The following is a 21,251-nucleotide window of genomic DNA, read 5'->3' on the forward strand; positions in this document are numbered from 1 at the left end:
CAGGTTGGCAGTGCGGTCAGTGCATGTTTGTGCGAAGGTGCATGTGCAATTATATGAGTGTGCATGAAGGTGCCAAGTGGTGTGAAGGGTGTGAAAGAATGTAAGAGTCATGGTGTATGCATGCATGTAGATGGATAGAGTAAGCATTATCCACTTTCCACTGAAGCATCCCATTGAGGCACAAATGTGAATGAGCAAAATCACAAATATGATGCAGCGTGGCACTGAACAACTTTCTTCTTGAGCAAATCCTAGCCACATGAACTTTTTCACTGCGAACAAAGCAAGTTACTGGCTCATCTTTATTTACTTTGTCATATGGTCTAAATCGTTCATATTGTGGTTTTGGGCGACGATGACCACTGTCAAACATAAAATTGGACACCTTGGAGGTAATTTCGTCTTCTTCTTCTTTGTTTCCGAGCAACAGCACTATTAATCTAGCTGCTTCTTTACAATAATCATTGGATTCGAACTGCGCTAGGATAGCCCAAAAACGTTTTAGCTTCGAATGAGCTGCGACTGTTGCCCTATCCACCAGGGCTCTCAGGGCAGCAATGAGTTGAGAATGTGAGGTGAGGGATGGGATATGTGCCAGGTGCATCACTTATTCTAGAGCGTCATCCACAGATGCAGTGTCCATTGATTCATGCAGCTTTCCTACATGTCTCTTCAACGTCTTCAATTCCCCTTTCTGCAAAAAAGAATACACGTACCCAGAAAATGATTTTGTATCTTGCCAATACCACAGACGGAGTGTGTACTGTCATTTGTGCTTAAAAAGCCCCTTCTGGTTTAGGGGCGTATATGTGGACATCCCTAAGTTGGAGTGAATATCCGCCCGCCACATGGAAAAAAATCACATAGCCACCCCTTTATCAGCCACATTCGGGACTCTTGCAGTCACCAATGGATTGAACTGCCTGGCTGGTCTCTTTGGCACTTGCATTGGTATAAACCACCTTGCCAAACACAATATATGTTGGCACTCTTGAAGTATCTCAAACTGCCTGGCCTGTCTCCTGGGCACTCACGTGCGTTTAACCCACCTAGGCCGACACAAAATATGTTGGCACTCTCGCAGTATCTCACACTGCCTGACCGGTCTCCTGGGCACTTGCATGGGTATAACTCACCTTGCTCGACGCAAATTATGTTGGCACTCTCACAGTATCTCACACTGCCTGGCCCACGTGTCCGCTTGTAAACTCCCAATAGCAAAAAACAAATTACAAAGTATTACATGGAGTCTCCGGTCTGTACGACTATGCCTAAGTGTCGGCTGGCCAAATTTCTCGACGAATTTGTTTGTTTGATTTGGTCAAACATGCACCTCGGCGACACAGGAGGCGCCAGGTGTACAGGAGGGGTTTTTAGCTCTAATGATAGTCGAGGTCTTCCATTCACAACGAGGACGATCGAAACCAAAACGCTGTGCAAGGTAAGATTTAGGCTGGCCAAAATACTTGTTGAAGGGAGACTACAAGACGCTAACTGCCAAACAATATCGTGAACAAGAATAGCCGCATGTAAGGGGAAAATACTCATCTGGTTTGAACAGCCACTGGCGCTGCTGTTCGGTTTGTAGCCAGGGACGCTACCATGGCGGTTGGCTGCGTTATGGTGGAAGTGCTGGGTCTCGGCTTACGGCCGGGTGATTCTGCAGAGTCCTGGTGCGAGTCCACGAAAGCTTGGGCAGTGCTTGGTTGTGAAGCCATGGTGCTGACTGTCCTGGTCTATTGCAAGGGAGGGGACGATCATATGTTGCTTCTGCTTTTATACTTTGGTTAATTAGCATGATGTGGAATGATATCGCTCTGTGGTATGACTTTGACTATTTAAAGACCTGAAAGGGGCAAAATGAGGGTCAATATCAGCGTGATACCCTCAAGCGAATCGTCCTAATGGATGTCAAATACTTTCCATGACTCTTGAAGGATGAAGAAATACATATGCTTAGACCTTTCTCCATATAGACAGGTCTCACCATGAAGACACCTTCTGTTGATCCAAAGAATATGAATTCTTACATCAAAGACGTCAAGGGCATGAACAGAGCAGTTCAAGAATAAAAAGAACCATGGGAAGGTCTTCACCCTTGTATATTAAGATGATATTGAGGGTATTCCTTGAGGTTAGCAGTGCCTTGCAAGCCTGTCCAAGATATGATATACGGGGATATCCTTGTCCATGAAGACGCGACAATAAAGGCCCATAAGCTATTCCTTGCTTTAAGGGTTCTGAGTGAACAGAGAATAAAATGTGTGACGTCTTGTGTGTTTTCTACGATGATACAAGTTCCCTGCGACTAAGTATGAGCTTTCACAGTCCAACCTTAGAATTTTCCACTGTAGACGTGTGCATATGGAGCCCTTTCACAGTTATTTCAGCATCCCCATCATTTTGGCCGTGCAGATCAAAAATAAAAGCGATTCCGAACAAATCTTGCCAACCATCCATCTTAGACTTCATTTTCTACCAAACATGCTCGTAAACTACGATGACTCTGTGCCCCATCCGCCTGGTTCAAGCAACGCTTACCACAACCTCTCCACAGACCAGTTGTGAAACATCTATTGTTTTTACATGTGAAGTACCGGATTAGGAATGGTATGCGCATTATGGTTTGGCATCCGTATTTCATACCCATTTTGCATCGCTTTTTTTCTTTTGAACATTTGTAACTCACAACCATTGATATTTACTCTAATATGTGAAGCCTGCGCCAGCCATTCAAAAAATGAAAAATCGATCAGGTTTTGGAGAGATCGGTCATTTGATTTTGTTGTTTTGATTTCCGCAAAACAAGATTGTGGTTACCGTAGCTCGCCTGCAATCCAATGCAGTAAACTGAAATGAAACCCTACAATTACAAACAAAGACATCTTTATATCTAATCTTAAGGCGCATCGTAACAATAGGGATCCGGGCATTTCTGAACTGGTGTGTGGAGGGACTGTGCTGTTACGTAGGATATAGCCGTGTTACAAGTCTCTGAAAACGAGGGACAAACAATGAAAACAAGACACTCATCCCCAACGGATTCCAGAACCAGGGTTGGAGCATCTATTTTTCAATTTGAGTGAATAGAACAAATGATATGAGTAAATGAATGATCGCAGGCCTTCTTCAAGTGATCCTTGACTGCGAAGACAAATGGTCGGTGGAGCCTGTTATATTTGTAGCGACACTCTTTTACCGCCGGATGTTGAATTTGGAAAGAATAGGGCAGTAATCATCCTTTAGGCGTGATTCGGATGTCAAATGCAACAATGGGTACTGAGGCTTTGATCCCACTAACCAAGGCGTAATGCACCTATCTGCTCAAAATGGGCCTAGGGCCTTCAGATCACACAAACAATAATATCATCCCCTAAAGTGATCAGGAATGGACACCTGTTTTAGGGGAGTCTTGGAGCTTCCATTTACAAAGTCTGGGGATAGGCACCTTTTAAACAAAGCCTTATTTAAAATTTGCAAATGAAGACTGCCAGGCACCTAGCAATTGACTCTGAACTTAGGACGTTTAGGGTGGTGATGAGAATTTCTATGTCCCATGCCCCGATAGTGGGTCAGAACAAACAGTATATAGACTAGTAATGGCTACACAATTAATTTATCTTTACCTATCTTGTATTATAAGTCTACCGGTTATAATTGATAGAAAACATTTATGTAACCAAAGAATACCTTATCGCTCTTTTATTTTTTATGTTCTGGATAACGATCTGCAGCTCTGTAAGTTTAAGGCTGTAAACTGAATTAGCATACTTCTATTTAACACCGCAATTTAATTCAAAATTCGACCAATGCAAATGGCAAACCATTACAGCATACAACTGATTTATATTCATAACCAATACTTTAACATAGTTTATAGAAAAGGATAATGTGAGCAAGATTTATCATATAAAATTTCACCAATAAAATTCTTTCTCTCTTTCCAGATCAAGAGAGCACCGTGCTGCAACGTCGTGGAGGTAATACAGGAATGAATCTTTTCTGAGAAGAAATATATTTATTTTAATACTGAAAAGTTATACTGGCTGTTGTAGCCAGGAAATCTTGCGATTTGTACGCACTGTCATAAAGGGGAAGATTGGAGAAATGTACGAAGGTGTGGCCAAAATAATCTCTTAGCATGTACATTAAAAACGCTTTTTGTATTTTTTTAATATTGCGAAGGATACTTAGCATATATCATGTATATATATATATATATATATATATATATATATATATATATATTATATATATATATATATATATCATGTATATATATATATATATATATATATATATATGTTTGTGTGTGTATTAATTTTACAGAGACGTTATTCATGTGCAAATATATATTAAATTCACAGATTCTTCAATGCATCCAATGATGGGTAAGTAACGGATTACGTCGTTTTTGAAAGGCTCAGTAATTCTAACTTTAAAAATGTGTATCTTCGAAATTCTGGCTACATACTTTGTTAGACCGTCATGAAAATAAGTATATATATATATATATATATATATATATATATAATGATGTAGACTCATCTGTGCAGACATACTATATTCTTTCAGCGAAATACTTTGTACTGCAACGAAGCATTATTTCTCAGTCCTGAGGTTTCGACAATTACCCAGCCCTCTTTATCAATGGTGTTGATTAGCACCACTGCGCATGCGTGATCTGAAAACATTATCCCAGATTCGAGGTAGCTGATACCGTCCTTCGTCCCGATTCAACATTGGTTTCTTATCCCACACGATCGAAAGACGTATGTGGTCCTACTTATCACATCCGATGTGAGGGTTGGGAAGATAATGAATGTAAAATGGACTATATTGCAGTAACGGAACGATCCTTGCAAGCCCAAGTGAAAGAACATCGCGCGTCCAAGCTGCGTCACTTCAGAGGTTTCTAAACATTTTGAAAATCTAGAATCGGGAGCAGGATTGGTTAAAAAGCGCCACTGAGGAAGCAATATACATATGATTACATAAACCAATGTTGAATCGGGACGGTTGACGGTATCAGCTACCTTGAACCTGCTGGATAGTTGTCGAAAGCTATGGGCAGAGAAGTAATTCTCTGGTGCAGTACAAAGTATTTAACTGCAAGAATATATATATATATATATATATATATATATATATATATATATATATATATATATATATATATATATTCTTGTAGTTAAATACTTTGTACTGCACCAGGGAATTACTATAGAAGAAATATAATATATAAGAAACTTAGGTTGACACACACTACCCACCTGGTTGTTAGGTTCCAAACGTATTTATTATACCTCAAACACAACGTTTCTCTCTAAATTTAGAGTTTCTTCAGGTGTTTCCTACAATAAAAAGTACGAACATGAAAATTACAATGGTTGAATTGTGTAGGAAAACGAGCAATGTAGAGTTATAAGTCTGTGAAAATCTGGAAATGTACATGAATGACAGGAGAAAGACTAAAAAATTACAATGGTTGAATTGTAGAGGAAAACGAGCAATCTGGAGTTACAAGTATCTGAAAATCTGTAAATTTACGTAAATGACAGGAGAGAGACTAAATTTAGAGGCAGAACGCAAAAATGTTTCAAACAAAAAATCTCGCGTTAAATTATTAATCATTCTTTAAGCATATATCGTATCTTACGAGAGACTAAATTTAGAGCGAAACGTTGTGCTTGAGGTATAATAAATACGTTTGGCACCTAACAACCAGGTGTGGTAGTGTGTGTCAACCCAAGTTTCTTCTATCTTCACCCCACTCCACGCTCCACTGGGGATCACCTGAATTCCTACAGTTTCTTATATATATATATATATATATATATATATATATATATATATATATATATATATATATATATATATATATATATATATATATATATATATATATATATGTGTGTGTGTGTGTGTGTGTTTCTGTCTTTCTGTCTGTCTGTCTGTCTGTCTGTGTGTCTGTGTCTGTGTCTCTGTGCGCGTCTCTGTGTCTCTGTGTGTTGCACGTTAGGTGTTGACAAGACCAGTCTAAAGGGAGTGGGTTTCTATAATACGATGGCAAACCTTGCGTTAATGTCGTCAAGCACACGATCTGATGCTACTATGCTGTGTTACGTGTGGTAAAATCGCTTGATTTTGTGTCCGAACTGGAATTCGTTTTCCAATCCTCTAATTATATATTGTACACGATTGAGAGCCGGGCCGAAAATTAAAACCATGATTCACTACTATTTTTCATGTAGTTTAATAAATTGCCGATTCAATTTCAAATAAAATATCTGTACAAAATTGACATAGCTTTGGCTCGTATATGCTTAAAGAATGATTAATAATTTCACGTGAGATTTTTTGTTTGAAACATTTTTGCGTTCTGCCTCTAAAATTTGAATAAGGACTGTTCACTAACTAATATTGCAAATGTAATTTAAAGCAAATTGACTTGTATCTTACAGCTTTCATGGAGGTAATGAGGCTGAGAGGTAATCACAACTCTAATATAATCTTTGAGACCTTTTTGTCTTAATTAAAATATGCCATGATACGATCCACTCACTTTCACTTTGAAGTTATCTGAGTAGTCGGATCCTTCTGCAGTAAAAAATACTACACTGGCCAAAAGTCCTGTTTGGTCATTCAGCTTTGACAGGGTGGATTGAAGATTACAAGTGTTAAGAGGCGCAGGCAATCTATCTTCCGTTGTGAAAGTAAGTGATATGTAACATGACCAACTTTTACCAAAACCTACAACTCACAAGTTTACACACAGTCAGGGTGACCAGTTACACAAAGGCGATGCCACATTTTACGTGTAGACTTCGGATTATCTTAGCACCAACAAAAGCTATAACAGAATAGATACCCTAATATCCAAACCGAAATTGTTGTTGATTCTTATGTGTTCATTTAGATCGGTAATCAACTGTCATGGATGTTAATATATTTGTTTTCACTTTTTGTGACGAGATCTTTCATGTATACGAGCATGATAAAGAGAAATAATCGAATTACTGCAGGGGTTACTTTGGCAGAGTCGTAATAACAAACTGTTATCAATAAGGATTCAAATGGATGAATAACCTTGAGTTATGTTCCCTATAATAGTAAAAAAAACTATGAGGTGCTTAAAAGGTTGAAAGTCGATCTCATAGATGAAATATATCTGCTCAAGTATGTTAATGCATGTCTGTTTGTACCCATAACGCCAAAAAGTAAGAAAATGATCCATTATCTGTAAAAAACAGAAGATTTGAATGCTATTTTGGCCTAATTATTGGTATATTATTATTTTCTTTTAGAAATTGACTGCTTCAAATTTGACGAGTTGAGTCACATGACAAAATCCGATATTTTCCCGCAAAAATTCACGACTTTATTAATAATTAATATTCCAACAGATAGCCATATAATTGTCTTAATTTTCTCAGCACGTTTGGAAAAAACATATATCATAACCTTTCAAAATTACATGGCACATATGGAAATCTGTCTCTATTTCCTTCTGACATGGAAAATATTCAAGTAAAGCATAAAAAATATTGCATTTTTTGTTTGTGAAGAACCGTTTTTTTTTTAAATTCAATGATTTTGCATCTGCCAGTAGTTTTAACGTAATCCTCTATCTCATTTTTTATTAATTGGTCATAATATTTAATATTTAATGTTTATCAGTTGGAATTTACAGTTATTTGCAATATAAAATTTTGGCGGGAAAATGATAAATTTGGTCACGTGACTTGGCTTAAGTAATATATCATAACAAGTCATCGTTTATGACAGTCCCCATTTGTTAATGGGTACTTTGATTACAAGTCCTCAGAGAGGATAGAGTGTTCTTCATTAATACGGTCTGTGATAAAAATACTTTGATACATATGGCACTCGATGGCCAAGAATGAGTTCTACGGTGGTGAAAATATAAAACCAATGAACGTTGATATAGTATTTCTTGACATAGCAGCCTTTACAAACTTCAGTAATTGACAAAATAGTGTGCTACATGCCGTGAAACAAATTAACATGCATATGTATGAAATAGGTCAATGTCATTATACCAACTTTGAATTATACTGGTGGAAATATGTCTGAGTTATAGCTCTGTACATGAAAAAATTGTAACAAAATCGCCGCAACCAAGCCGTTTTTGATCTTCCTGTCTAAAAGATCAACATACACGACATAAGTCAATGTCCATGTACCAACTTTGAATAAAATCAGTTGAGACTTGCCAGAGTTATGGCTCTCGACATGAAAAAAAAACTTAACAAATGGCCACCATGTGGCCATATTGGATCATATCGTGAAACAAATAGACGTACATATGTATAACATAAGTCAATGTCCTTGTACCATCTTTGAATAAATTCGCTTGATGCATGTCTGAGTAATGGTTCCGGACATGAAAAATAGTAACAAAATGGTCACCACGCAGCCATATTTAATTTTATTCTAAAACAAATCAATGTGCATATGCATGACAGAGGTCAATGTCCTTGTAACAATTTTGAATAAATTGGTTGAGACGTGCCTGAATTTTGGCTAGGACATGAAAAAATTGTAAAAAAAAATGGCCGCCATGCTGCATTATTGGATCATATGGTGAAACTCATTGACGTGCATACGTATGACATAGGTCAATGTCCTTTTACCAACTTTGAATAAAATCGGTTGAAACATGTTCGAGTTATGACTCCACACATGGAAACATCGTGACAAAATTGCCACACGGCGGCCATATTGGATCTTATCATAAAGCAAATCAATGTGCATATGTATGACATAGGTCAATGTCCTTGTACCAAGTTTGAATAAAATCGGTCGAGACATGCCTGAGTTTTGGCTAGGACATGAAAAATGTTAATAAAGTGGCTACCATGCGGCCATGTTGGATCATATCATGCAACAAATTGATGTGCATGTGTATGACATAGGTTAATGTCCTTGTTCCGCCTTTGAATAAAATCGGTTAGATATGCCTGAGTTATGGCCTCGTACTTAAAAAATCGTAACAAAATGGCCGCCTGGCGGCCTTATCGGATCGTATCACAAAACAAATTGACGTGCATATGTATGACATAGGTCAATGTCTTTGTACCAACTTTAAATAAAATCAGCTTAAACATGTCTGAGTTATGGCTCAGTACATAAAAAATCGTAACAAAATGGCCGCAAGGTGGCCATATTGGATCGTATCACAAAACGAATCGACGTGCATATGTATGACATATGAAGTAATCCTTGTACTAAGTTTGAATGGAATAGCTTCGGGCATCACTGAGATATCTGCGTGAAATGATGATACACATGCACGCACGCACGGACGCATGCACGGACACAAGGACATGACCAAACCGATAAGTCCAACCAGATGGTGTCCGTGGGGACTAATAATTTTCAATTTGATCGACCGCAAAACATATTTTGGCTAATTTTCCAAGTCTGATTAAAAAGTATGTTCAAACTGATTTTACATGCAAGTAAACCTTTGCCCATGAATTAACATACCTGAGTAATAGAACTTTCCATTGAAGTATTCTGTTTATTATGACATTATCCATCATATGAATGCCATGTGTTCTATTTGTTACTCGCTTGCAAGCAAGATACTTGATTAACGACTTACAAAAGCTGTGAAACCCATTGGTATTGTTACTGAGATGGCTCACGACGAAACTATGAAAGAAAGTTTAAAAGAATCATCAGAATGGCCGGTAAATATATATTTCTGCGTGACACAGTTACAGATTTATCGATCGTTCCTCGTTGGTTATAACTGTATGCGTATTAGTATATCCCTTATTTTGAAGGCGTTAAAATAAAAAAATAATAGATATCACTTTTCAAAGTTAATTTCAAAATGAGTAATGTGCTAGATTTGCTTCTCATCAATTAGAAACACATTTGCCAAAGTACTTCGTTTTCTTTTAGCATATATTGCTCCCATTTTTCTTTCCTTTCACTGATGTATTTATGTACTTTATGGAGGATTGTCAATCAAAATGCGTTCAACAAGGTGATTGCTCTGTTTAGTTTTTTTATTTAAATATCACACATTATGAATAAAGGATTTTGTTTTGTCTATCATTACGATTTCGCGTTTGAAATGTACATTATGATATATGCTAAGCTTCTTTCCCAATTAAATTTCATCAAATTTCCACTTTCGTCCCTAAAGTAAAAAATATCGTTATTGAGTGGTCAGTAAGGATAAAGTTGTTGTGACATTAGTCGGCATACGTGCAATCAATCCAGGTGTGACGCATGCCCAGAAAAAAAACAACATTCAACCAAGCCCACGAGTTCACACACGCTAGCAAATGTCGTAGCGGTGTCTGTCTGTCTGTGTGTCTGTGTGTCTGTGTGTCTGTCTGGCTGTCTGTGTACATGATATCTCAAAAACGCCCGAACGGATGAAAATCAGATTTGGTAAACAGGTACCATATGCGAATGGAAAAACTTATTCTGTTTGTTTAGTGTGGCTTGCATATTTATAAAGTTATGACATTTCATTTTTTCATATAATGGTTTCCTATGGAGAAAGTAATGAGCGTCAACATATATAAAGAAATAGTGCACACAATTTGATGAAACTTTTCAAGGAAGACAATCTCGGAATATTATGGTGATACTATGAGTTTAATGTCAATTATAATCAATTACATGTAATGAACTTCTGTAATAAGAAATATCACTCCAAAATTCCTACATCAAATTTGATTTTACCTGCTACAACTATTGATCTGATAGATGTCTAATTGTACTGAGAAGCATTTGACCGTGTCAAGTTAAATAATCGCTTCTTTAATGAAGTTTGTAATCAGTCATATAATATGACAGATATATGACTGTGTTGTGAAGCATTTAGGGTTCATCATGGCACGCAATTTGGTGATCTGATACATATCTAATTGTCGCGTGAAGCATTGAGTAGTGAAAAGTTAGCAAATAACTCATTTGCATATGCAGTGAATATTTGTAATTACTTGTATTCTCCTGAAATAACTACACTAAATTTGATGAAGTCTGATGCAGATTCTGATCCAACAGATAGCTTACTGTGTTGAGAAATATTTAGTAGTATGAAGTTAATTGAGGGTTTATTTGCATATCTAATGAACTTTTAATTAGTGACATTACTCCCAAATTATGGCACCAAATATTGTTAAACCTGCTGCAGATATTGCTCTAATAAATGTCTAATTGTCCCGTGAAGCATTGAGCAATGTGAGTAAGTAAAGGGCTTATTTGCACATTTAATGAACTTCGTAATTAGTGATATTACTCAGAAAATTACAACATTAACTTTGCTGAAACGTGCTTCAAATGTTGATCTGATAGATAGCTAATCGTCAAATGAAGCATTGAGCAGTATCAAGTCGCAGCTCACTTGCATATTGAATAAAGTTTTGTAATTAGTGATTTAACTCCGAGAGTACTGTGCGAATGTTGATGAAGCCTGCTGTATATAATGATCTGACAGACATCTGATTGTTCTATGAAGCGTAGTACTATATAATAAACCTGTTGTAAACCACGTGAGCACCTTCCTTTCACATCTGGCAATGACTAAATTTTATTTCTTCTTGTGACCTAAAATATCGATTAAAAACCTTGTCTGCTTCTCTTTCACTTCTTTCCGCACTTCATGCCGTCGCACCACTTTTCCACAGATCACAAGGATCAGAAAGAAATATATATATATATATTCTTGTCCTTAGTTACAGTGAGTAAGCAGCATTGATATGAGAAAATTTTTCTTCGAATCAGAATTAAAAGTCACTTTCAACAACAATCAACCATTTAATCAGTAAATCAGAATGCAACTATAAACTAATGGCCTTTGACAACGTGACCATGTGATATTTATAGACTGAGCCCACTGCATAGTGAGTATAATTAATCAACATCATGGAACTTAGGAACGAATTAACAATTACAGTTGGTCGCAAAAATAGAAATGTAGGCGTAGTTTTATTCATTGGTGGGAAATCATGCATATTACTTACGTTGTCATTAAAATTGTGACCATCTAGAATGTCATAATTACTGTTACTGTAAAGATTTTCTTCTCGAACTTTAAAATATTACATCACTTGGACGTAATTTGTCATTCTAAAAACAGTATCATATCATTAAATGTGAGTTATGTTACATGTAAATTCTGTACTATTTATATATATAGTAGATTTGGAGGATGGCGTGCGCCTCTCTACACTTTTGATCATTATTATATAACCAGGGCTTAAAGAGCAAAGGGATCTGTTTGCCTATAGCTTAGCTAGTATTTGCTACTGCAAAAGTGTTGAACACACTTTATCACGGTATCTTGTCTTCAGGAGTTCTATAAAAGTATCAAAAACATTACCTACAGACACCTGCCTTATTTGATTGCAACAAGGTAATAAATGTATCTTTTTTCATTCCCCAGACGAGGACGCGCGAAAAGCAGAGCAAGAGAACTTAAAGATGGTGTTTGGGGGAATGTGTATGAAACTTTTCTTTATGTTTCACGTATTTTGTGGCAGAAACAGCAAAGACTTGTTACTGCTTTGCAAAAAGTGTGTCAGTAATTATGATGCAACATTACATACTGAGATATTATTATTGTTATTATCATTCTTATTCTTCTTATTATTATTATGTTGTTGTTGTTGTTGTTGTTGTTGTTGTTGTTACGTAATAGTAGCAGCAGCAGCAGCAGCAGCAGCAGCAGTAGTAGTAGTAGTAGTAGTAGTAGTAGTAGTAGTAGTAGTAGTAGTAGTAGTAGTAGTAGTAGTAGTAGTAGTAGTAGTAGCAGCAGCAGCAGCAGTAGTAGTAGTAGTAGTAGTAGTAGCAGCAGCAGCAGCAGCAGTAGTAGTAGTAGTAGTAGTAGTAGTAGTAGTAGTAGTAGTAGTAGTAGTAGTAGTAGTAGTAGTAGTAGTAGTAGTAGTAGCAGTTAAGGGCTTTCATTATTTCGCGCCTCCGGAAAGCAGGGTAACCGCCGATTGAAATCATGTCTAGATTGCTTCTTTTACCCACTTTCATAAGCGATAAAGAAAACGTACAAACATAGTTTCGCTAGGTTAATTACGGGCTTATCGCTTAACTCCTTGATCAACTCGGGGTCTCATGCTTGTCCTCCATACATCATTAGATGTACAATCTATGTAGTATTTTATTTTATTTTTTCGTTAACATCCTCGACATGTATCGACTGCTCTTATTGGCTAAAATGTTTAACACAGTTAATTAGCATAGCCTCCCACAAAGGCATCAGGAAGTTAATACCGTCGCCGATCCGGTGTATCCAAGAGGCAACAGATGAATTTTTTGGTTCGAGAAAGTTATCCAAGCACAAGGAAAGTAGGTTTGGTTGTTTTATCTCGTTTCTAGTCATGAATTTGCGCATAAACGTGGTCTGTCTGGGAGAACAGACGAGTCGATACCCATGCTATTCGCAGGCATGTCCATATGCATCGCATACCTTGCCGGTAAAGAGTCAATTCTGTTACGGTTACGTGAACGAGCAAAGTTGATCGTCGTCGGCCGTATAGAATTGGATTTCGTAAGCCGTAAGTTTAAGTATCTAGTGGTTTTAATGAAGAAATGAGAAAACTATGCATACGCTCAATCATATGTGTATTTTGTACTGAACTTTGAATTTTTCAATATCAGGTCTATTTTAGATATAGGAATCCGAAGCGAAGACAACATAGCAAAATTGCAGTAGAAAATAACTGCTGATACATGACGAAATTGGAAACCATTTTAATTTTTTTATGATAGCAAATTATGAATTAGTACAATAACACAAAAAAGAAAAAATAATCTTTACACTTAGTAAATATCTTTTTGTGAATGTGTTCCTGTGTGTAATGTGTAGTTGGCTAAGTATTAAAATCAATGTAATCTGTATTGCAATCATGTAGTAAGAGCAACTTCGCTGATTTTACTAACTAATTTTCAAATGCAGAGTTTTTCGATTGTATTAATTATACAGTTAAGGTACCTTAAAAAACTGACCACCAATCAGAAAGCTTCAAAATTACTCTAAAATCTAACAAAAACTTAATTATGAAAATCCTTAGGAGGTTTCTTAACCGTGTACAGAAGGGCTCAAAATAGCCTCCGAAAAGCCTAAAATCTTAAGGACCCCCCTTTCGAGAGGGGGCACATTCCCCTCTAGAGCTCTGCCGATGACTTTTGGTCTTCAGTCGCGTCACTTAAACACTAGCCTGTTGATATTTCTTATTCATCTGTTGACCAAACATTTAATGAAATCCCTGTGGGAGTAGTAGTAGTAGTAGTAGTAGTAGTAGTAGTAGTAGTAGTAGTAGTAGTAGTAGTAGTAGTAGTAGTAGTAGTAGTAGTAGTAGTAGTAGTAGTTAGTAGTAGTAGTAGTAGTAGTAGTAGTAGTAGTAGTAGTAGTAGTAGTACCAGCAGCAGCAGCAGCAGCAGCAGCAGCAGCAGCAGTAGTAGTAGTAGTAGTAGTAGTAGTAGTAGTAGTAGTAGTAGTAGTAGTAGTAGTAGTAGTAGTATTTGGGTCGAAGTTTGCGCTTCGGGCGGCATTTCTTGCTTAGCATGACTCCTTTAAATTATTACCTTTTTTAACTTTGTTCATTACTTTTTGTGGCTCTTTAGGTCACCAAGCAGAAGAGAACAGAAAAAGTAAGTAACTGATAAGCTGATAAATAACCAATAGTAACACTGGAACAAACAGAAGTGACAGATTACTGTGTCGGGTCCACTTTTTTGCATCCACGTAGATGTCACCTTTAAATACCTATAAGCCCATGCAAAACATGTGTTAAAAGCTCTGCCTTTCAAGATTCTTCAGCACAAATTATGTTTCATACATGCAACATTATGAACATTGATGAAAGCGAATGCTTGCAAGAAAAAATTTGCTTATAAAATTGTCTGCATCATGCCAGTCATAATCTCAAACAGAAAATACTGTGTACGATGTTTTTGATCCTCACTGTGCAATACGAGCAATTATTATGCACCTACGTCTGCAACCTATGGAGTTTCATGGTTCAGTAAGTTTCGGTATACCAGATGTGGAGTCCCATAACATTGATGCAGAGTAAAATAAATGTGGTTGTTATTGGCTGCTATTTGACCTTTGACCTCGTAAGTGATTCATTGAAAATACGGATAGTTTTCAATCGGATTCGAACCCACAACATACGGCATCAGTCGCCTAGCTGAGAGGCCAGAGACAGAACCAGTCGGCTAAATCTCCACTCCCAAAAAAGAGTGGTTCAATAGCCGGCTAAGTTGAAACACAGGGAAAACAAGACAATATTTCGTTACCTCTTTTGCAAATTACCTTTTCTAACGATCACTTAGACAAGCAGTGAATGTTGGCAAGTCCACATTCTGTAAATTTATATGAAATAATTCTACCGAATCACAATTACTAGCACGTGCACTGCGATGCGCAGGTTGAATTTTTATTGTGTACGTTGGCCGCGCTTCAACTCTGCTTGCGATCGAGCGACACACTGTACGACAGGACACTTTACTTTCGACTATTCAAATAAACTTCGACGAGAAAGGGTGGATATTAAACTTATTTGCAAAATATCGGGATTTATGTCTGCCTCGATCATACACTTTGGTATTGTCCTCGATGCTATGCGTATCGGACAATAGCTCCACCCTATAGAGTACTCGGACATAAATACCGGCATTTTGTGAACTATTTAAAAGTCGTCAAGCTATCATTCATTGCTATGACCTAATACATCGGTTTGTAAAGAAGTTTAGGATTGCGACCTGACAGCACAGCAGATTAGAATTATTCCGGGGCAAACTAGTCACGTTCATGATACATAAATCATGTATGCTGGAACAAGATTATGTTTTGTGTGTCATTTTACGCATTCGTAATAATATATCTCTCATTTACAGCAAAACTGGCTATTGCTAACGCGCTTTGAAAGCTGTGCATATTTGCTTCTTAACAGTAAATGTGTTTCACGCTCATTTGGGGAAGCATAGCAACTGCTGTTCTGAACAATCCTATGACCGTAACCATAGCACTCCACACATTATTTTGACTCATTTAATGTGAATGGTACAGTTGTGCGCTGTGTCTGGCCTTGTTGTATTTTTGATTGGTAGGTTTATTGTCGAGTTTTACAGTTTGCTAGATCGTGTGCATGTGCTACAAACACGTGCTTTTCCGACAAGTGTCGCGATACTCGGTAAAACTTTTAATACAATTCATATACGTAATGCACGGAAGACAGTAATGCTGTATCAACCACTTTTTCACCATGAAACGAAACGCTGTGTTGCAAATTCATTAAGATAAGTAAAGGTAGTTAATCATGAGGTTAATGGGAATATTTCAGTGTTACGATTCATCATTTATGGCTGTTTTGATTTATATATTGATTGTGTTCGTGCGATCCGATTTGAGTCCTTTGTAATGTTTTGTATAATTCAGAATCTTATCAGCTTCTAAGAAGGACTCTGACCTGTTCATTATTACAGTATCTGTATGCTCCTTTGTCTCCATGCTCGTAGATCCACTCCCTCTTTTTTCCTGTCAGTGTGTGGTTCCAAAGCATTTCTCTCTGCTTTTGTGAGATTGCAACAAATCAAAAAAGCACATGTTTTATATGTTGCAAAACATTCACAAAGAGGACACTCCATTCATACCAATTATTTCAACTATTAACCATCTAACACTGACAATATATAAATGATTATCTCCAACCATTAGCAGCGAAGTTGCAATAGTGCATCAAAGACACGACTCACTTTTTACCGACCATTTGTAATACAGGACACTTACCTAAATGAAGCTCAATAATAACGCTTGACATTAATCAACACTTCTTACAGGTTAATAACACAGTCAGGTGCCAAAATATGGTACCCAGTCATGCAATTATTTATATGGATAACCTTGAAGGAAAAAAATCATGTACAGAACGCACCATCAACACTGCTCCAATGGCACAGTATTATCGATGACATTTACAGCATTTTCGTAACAAACCCACAAGCCATTACCACCTTCTTTAAATATATTAAGTGATATCATTAACTATCAAATTAACCATGGAAGAATCCAAGCAAAGTTTTCTATTTCTAGACGTCAAAGTTCACCTCAATGGTAATGGCAAAATTATGACCGATTTATAAGAAAACCAACCAACACCCACTAGTATCTCCATTTTAATTCTTCACATCCAGGGCATGTAAACCCGGTTTACCATACATGTATCTTGACCATGAGAATTTGCTGCATTTGTTCAGTAACTCAATGGAGAGACACACATCTAACTGAACTACAAACCTCTCCATTGCAAAGAGGATGCCCACAGAAATCTTGTAATGAATCTAATAGAACGTGGTAAGGCCACCTCTAGAATAATGTTATTACAAAATCATGATAAAAACCTCAATCCCTTTTATATATATATATATATATATATATATATATATATATATATATATATTATATATATATATATATATATATATATATATATATATATATATATATAAGTATAGAAAAGTATAGAAAGCACGATCATCCCTATGTTCCCTCTAACCCTTGCTGATGCTTGGTGTTGATGCATCAGGACCCCACACTGAGATAGTTGTGCGGGCAATGAACTATAGTTGACTAGCTTGTTGCTCCACTTCTTCATGTCTTTTGACGTGACGTAGTCATCTAAAACAATCAGCGACTGCCTCCTTGTATATTTTTTTGGACCATTTTACCCATTAACTCATGTCCGTGCGGATGATCAATTGGATGTACCAAGTCTGTGTACAGGAAGCTCTTGTTTTGTTTGGTTGTTCAGGTATTAGTGGGGCACAAGAAAATAATGTACTCAAATTTATGATGTTACGGTCTCCTCAACAGACTCATACTCTGTCTTACCGCCACAGGTGGGTCCTATTATGATCATATTGAAGGGTGGCTCTACCAACAAACTGCCATCCATCTCTCTCCCGCCAACCGTTAGCTGCATGTGCCTATACTTAGAAGAGGATACCACTAAGGCTGCTTTGTACCAATATATTGTGCACGTAGGCCAGCACGTAGGATTGTTGTCCTGATCTGCCATGGCTGCATTTTTGGCGGACTTCCAGCTGCACTCCATCCTTTTTGTTCATCACTTTTAGGCCATGGCCATTGAACACTTCTTGCCTGAAGCTTCTCAAGTCCATAAACAGGCAGAACTTGTTCTTCAAAACATGAACTTCACCAGAAAAGAGGTCCTGGTCTTCGAAGCCCTCTATGAAGTATCGGCACGCATAGAATGTGTTTGCAATTCTTTGAACATCACATTCTTTCAATGTCTGGATTCACAAACAAGTCGCTCTCCAGCCAGACCTACACCTGTCTCTTTGTGAATAGAATGAGTACTCCTTTCATACTTCGTTGAGGGACGTTAATATTCTTATGGATGATGGTGTTGCTTCATAAGAAGAGGATCGTGTAAAAATTATGGATATGCTCGTACAAGAAGCTCTTGCTGCTGTTATAACAGCCAGTGTTGACGCAGTTGAAGCCCTCCCCTTACGAAAGATCAAAATTTGCCTCAAGTTTGCATTTCTTATTTGTTACAAACTTGATACAAATTCTGACGCCCAAACAAGCACCAAATGTTTTATCAGTTATATACACTTTGATTCAAATATTGGCAAAGTTAGCAGCAAGTATGTGTGGAGAGTGTGATGAACATTGCACCAAGTTTGCACAGAGAATGTAGAGGTGATTTGTTTGTATAAGCGTGCACCAAGCTTGGGGATGGGGGAAAGAGATATTTATTATCTAGGCCACGGTATTTGTTACCTTAGCAACAACAGACATACTGTTGCCCTGGTAACATTTCAGGGGATTTAGATGATTGTAATTCCTGACAGTGTCTGTTTCAAAAGCAATGCTCACACAACATGTGGTACATGACATCATCGTGCTGCTTCTCCCCATTGTATTGTATACAAATTATTATTTCTAATGTGGCTTGTAAATGTGCTCTTTAGATATGTTTACCTTTTGAGCAGCAGATTCTAAAATTCACCCTCAAGTCATGTATCCAGATGCTAGGTTTGAACATCTATGAAAAAGTTGAGAGGATATTACTACATCCAACACGCACTCACCCTACGACACATTCAACTATACTGCACTGTAAAAAGAAAAAAGGAACTTCTCAGACAAGAAATTGTTAACTAAAACACACAATATATTACTGTAGAATAAAACAAAATATCTCTACTATAATAATCATACAATAATTGTACTTTCTACATAAAATGAGCTGTAAAATATATTCTTTTTGGCATATATGTATAGTACACTATAATTCAAAACATTCCCTGACAATGGAATTTACATTGAAAAATGGTAAATTCTATCTCTTGAAAGAAGATCATACAGATCACAATTTTTTCAAATGTGTACCAAATAGAAACTGAATGGTGAAAAAATATTGTTAAATTCTAATGAATAGTTAACTATGAAAAACGTATTCAAAAAATTTAGCATTTTTTGTTACATGTACTTTTGTTAACGAATAAAATTCACTTTAAACATTTCAAAATACCTTTCCCGATGGAATGTACATGGAAAACATGAGTTTTAACTTAATATTGTATTATTACATGTTCCAATCAAAAAGCAATAACAGCAAAATCATGGTAAAACAATTTCCATGGCCACCAAAAAATAAAATGATAATTTCCATGGAGTATGTGATGACCTTGACTTAACAGCGATATTTGAACAGACACTTAGTGCTCAGTCCAACTTCCAAAAGCAAACAACTAAACACCACCAAATCCCACACTACTTGGATGATAGAGTAGTTCTGCTGAGTCCAAAAACTTTCTTCCACCTTAAAATACCGACAACTGTGACGAAAATAAAACTGATAAAACCCTGTCATGCATAACTTGTACGGCGTTATTCCTATGCACAGCATGCAGAGGAGTGCCTATGCAATGATCAATAGGGATACAGATCACTTCTTGTTGTCATATGATGTTCTCAAAGAACAGTGATTGGTTTGAAATAGTCCTCTGTGGAATGGAACATGTCAAAGCAGCAAACTCTAGCGCGAAACCTTACTGAAAACCCGTGGAAGTGTTTAAGACCATTTGAGTGTACACATAATGGACATTCATGATCCACTGAATGTGTTTAACTCACATGAACTATCGTGTCAAACGTAGGCAATATCCTTCAAACAACAATTGTACTCCCAAATATCTTCTTTGTTCCCTCAATCGTTTGATGACAGAAATAATCTACAATTTGTCTCCAAACGGCGTGTAGAAAGATCGTAAATTTGACTGCTGAGGCAAAGTCATGACTTAGTATGTACTAGAGTTCAAATGCTGGTGTTGGCAAAATTAGCCAATCAAGTGTCTTTCTTCATGACATGTGATCTTTTAATTTAGACTATATAATTACCTGTGTGACCTGTGTCCTGGATGCTGTCATGGATCTCAAACGTCAGTTTCTCGTGATAAGGGAGAGTATATTACTTTTTACCAACTTTTAGGCACTTTAAATCAAATCAATCATTTGATTACATTTGATGTCAGCTGGTATTCATGGTCTTTGGACATGTATAATAATGCAAGTAACGATCATGATATATAGCCAGGCAATGACTTTTCTCTGCTATGAGAGTATGAGCGCATACTGGTATGAATGTTTTTGGCGTACACCTGACAGGTACATTAAATGGTTACGACCAGTAAGCGGAACAAAAAGTCTTTAACTGGAATTCGATTACCATTTTTGGGTCCTAATCAAACATACGTCCAAGAAAATTGTTTGAAAAAATGGCATATGAACTAAGTTTCAGTTGACTGATGTTTTTCATTCATGATTCCAGGAAATGTTGCATTGGTTTGATATATTTGTGCATTCCATGCGTAACCTAATTCATATATGTTTAACAACCGACAGCATTTTATTTTTTAAAAGTAAAATGAATTAATTTGTCATTTTGTACAATGAACACAGGGTGATCACTTCAATCATTTTTTTCAATACAGTACAAAACTGTGCCACAAGGAACAGATATAAATCTGACGTTCGTACCAAACTTGAAGTAAATTTCACATGTATCTACAAGCTCGGTATAAATTTCACAATTACAAATGTAAAAATCCCATAGAGTGTACCAAACTAGTACAAACTTGGTGCACATTTCAAATGTTCAATTAAAGTGTGTATCAAATTTGTAACATATATGTACTAATATGTAGCAAGT

General features: G+C 36.8%; 1 protein-coding gene across 1 annotated transcript in view; it reads left to right on the plus strand.

Moving 5' to 3' along the window:
• The window catches only part of LOC139130281 (uncharacterized), a 331,155-nt gene that overhangs the window by 269,826 nt on the left and 40,078 nt on the right, over positions 1 to 21,251 (plus strand). The window contains exons 17-21 of the mRNA XM_070696034.1: positions 3,948 to 3,980; positions 4,368 to 4,391; positions 6,465 to 6,491; positions 12,437 to 12,493; positions 14,629 to 14,655. Of these exons, the coding sequence (XP_070552135.1) occupies positions 3,948 to 3,980; positions 4,368 to 4,391; positions 6,465 to 6,491; positions 12,437 to 12,493; positions 14,629 to 14,655 (168 nt within the window). The remainder of the gene's footprint in view (positions 1 to 3,947; positions 3,981 to 4,367; positions 4,392 to 6,464; positions 6,492 to 12,436; positions 12,494 to 14,628; positions 14,656 to 21,251) is intronic.

Source organism: Ptychodera flava, chromosome 3 (genome assembly GCF_041260155.1).
Source record: "Ptychodera flava strain L36383 chromosome 3, AS_Pfla_20210202, whole genome shotgun sequence".
Classification (NCBI taxonomy): Eukaryota; Metazoa; Hemichordata; class Enteropneusta; family Ptychoderidae; genus Ptychodera; species Ptychodera flava.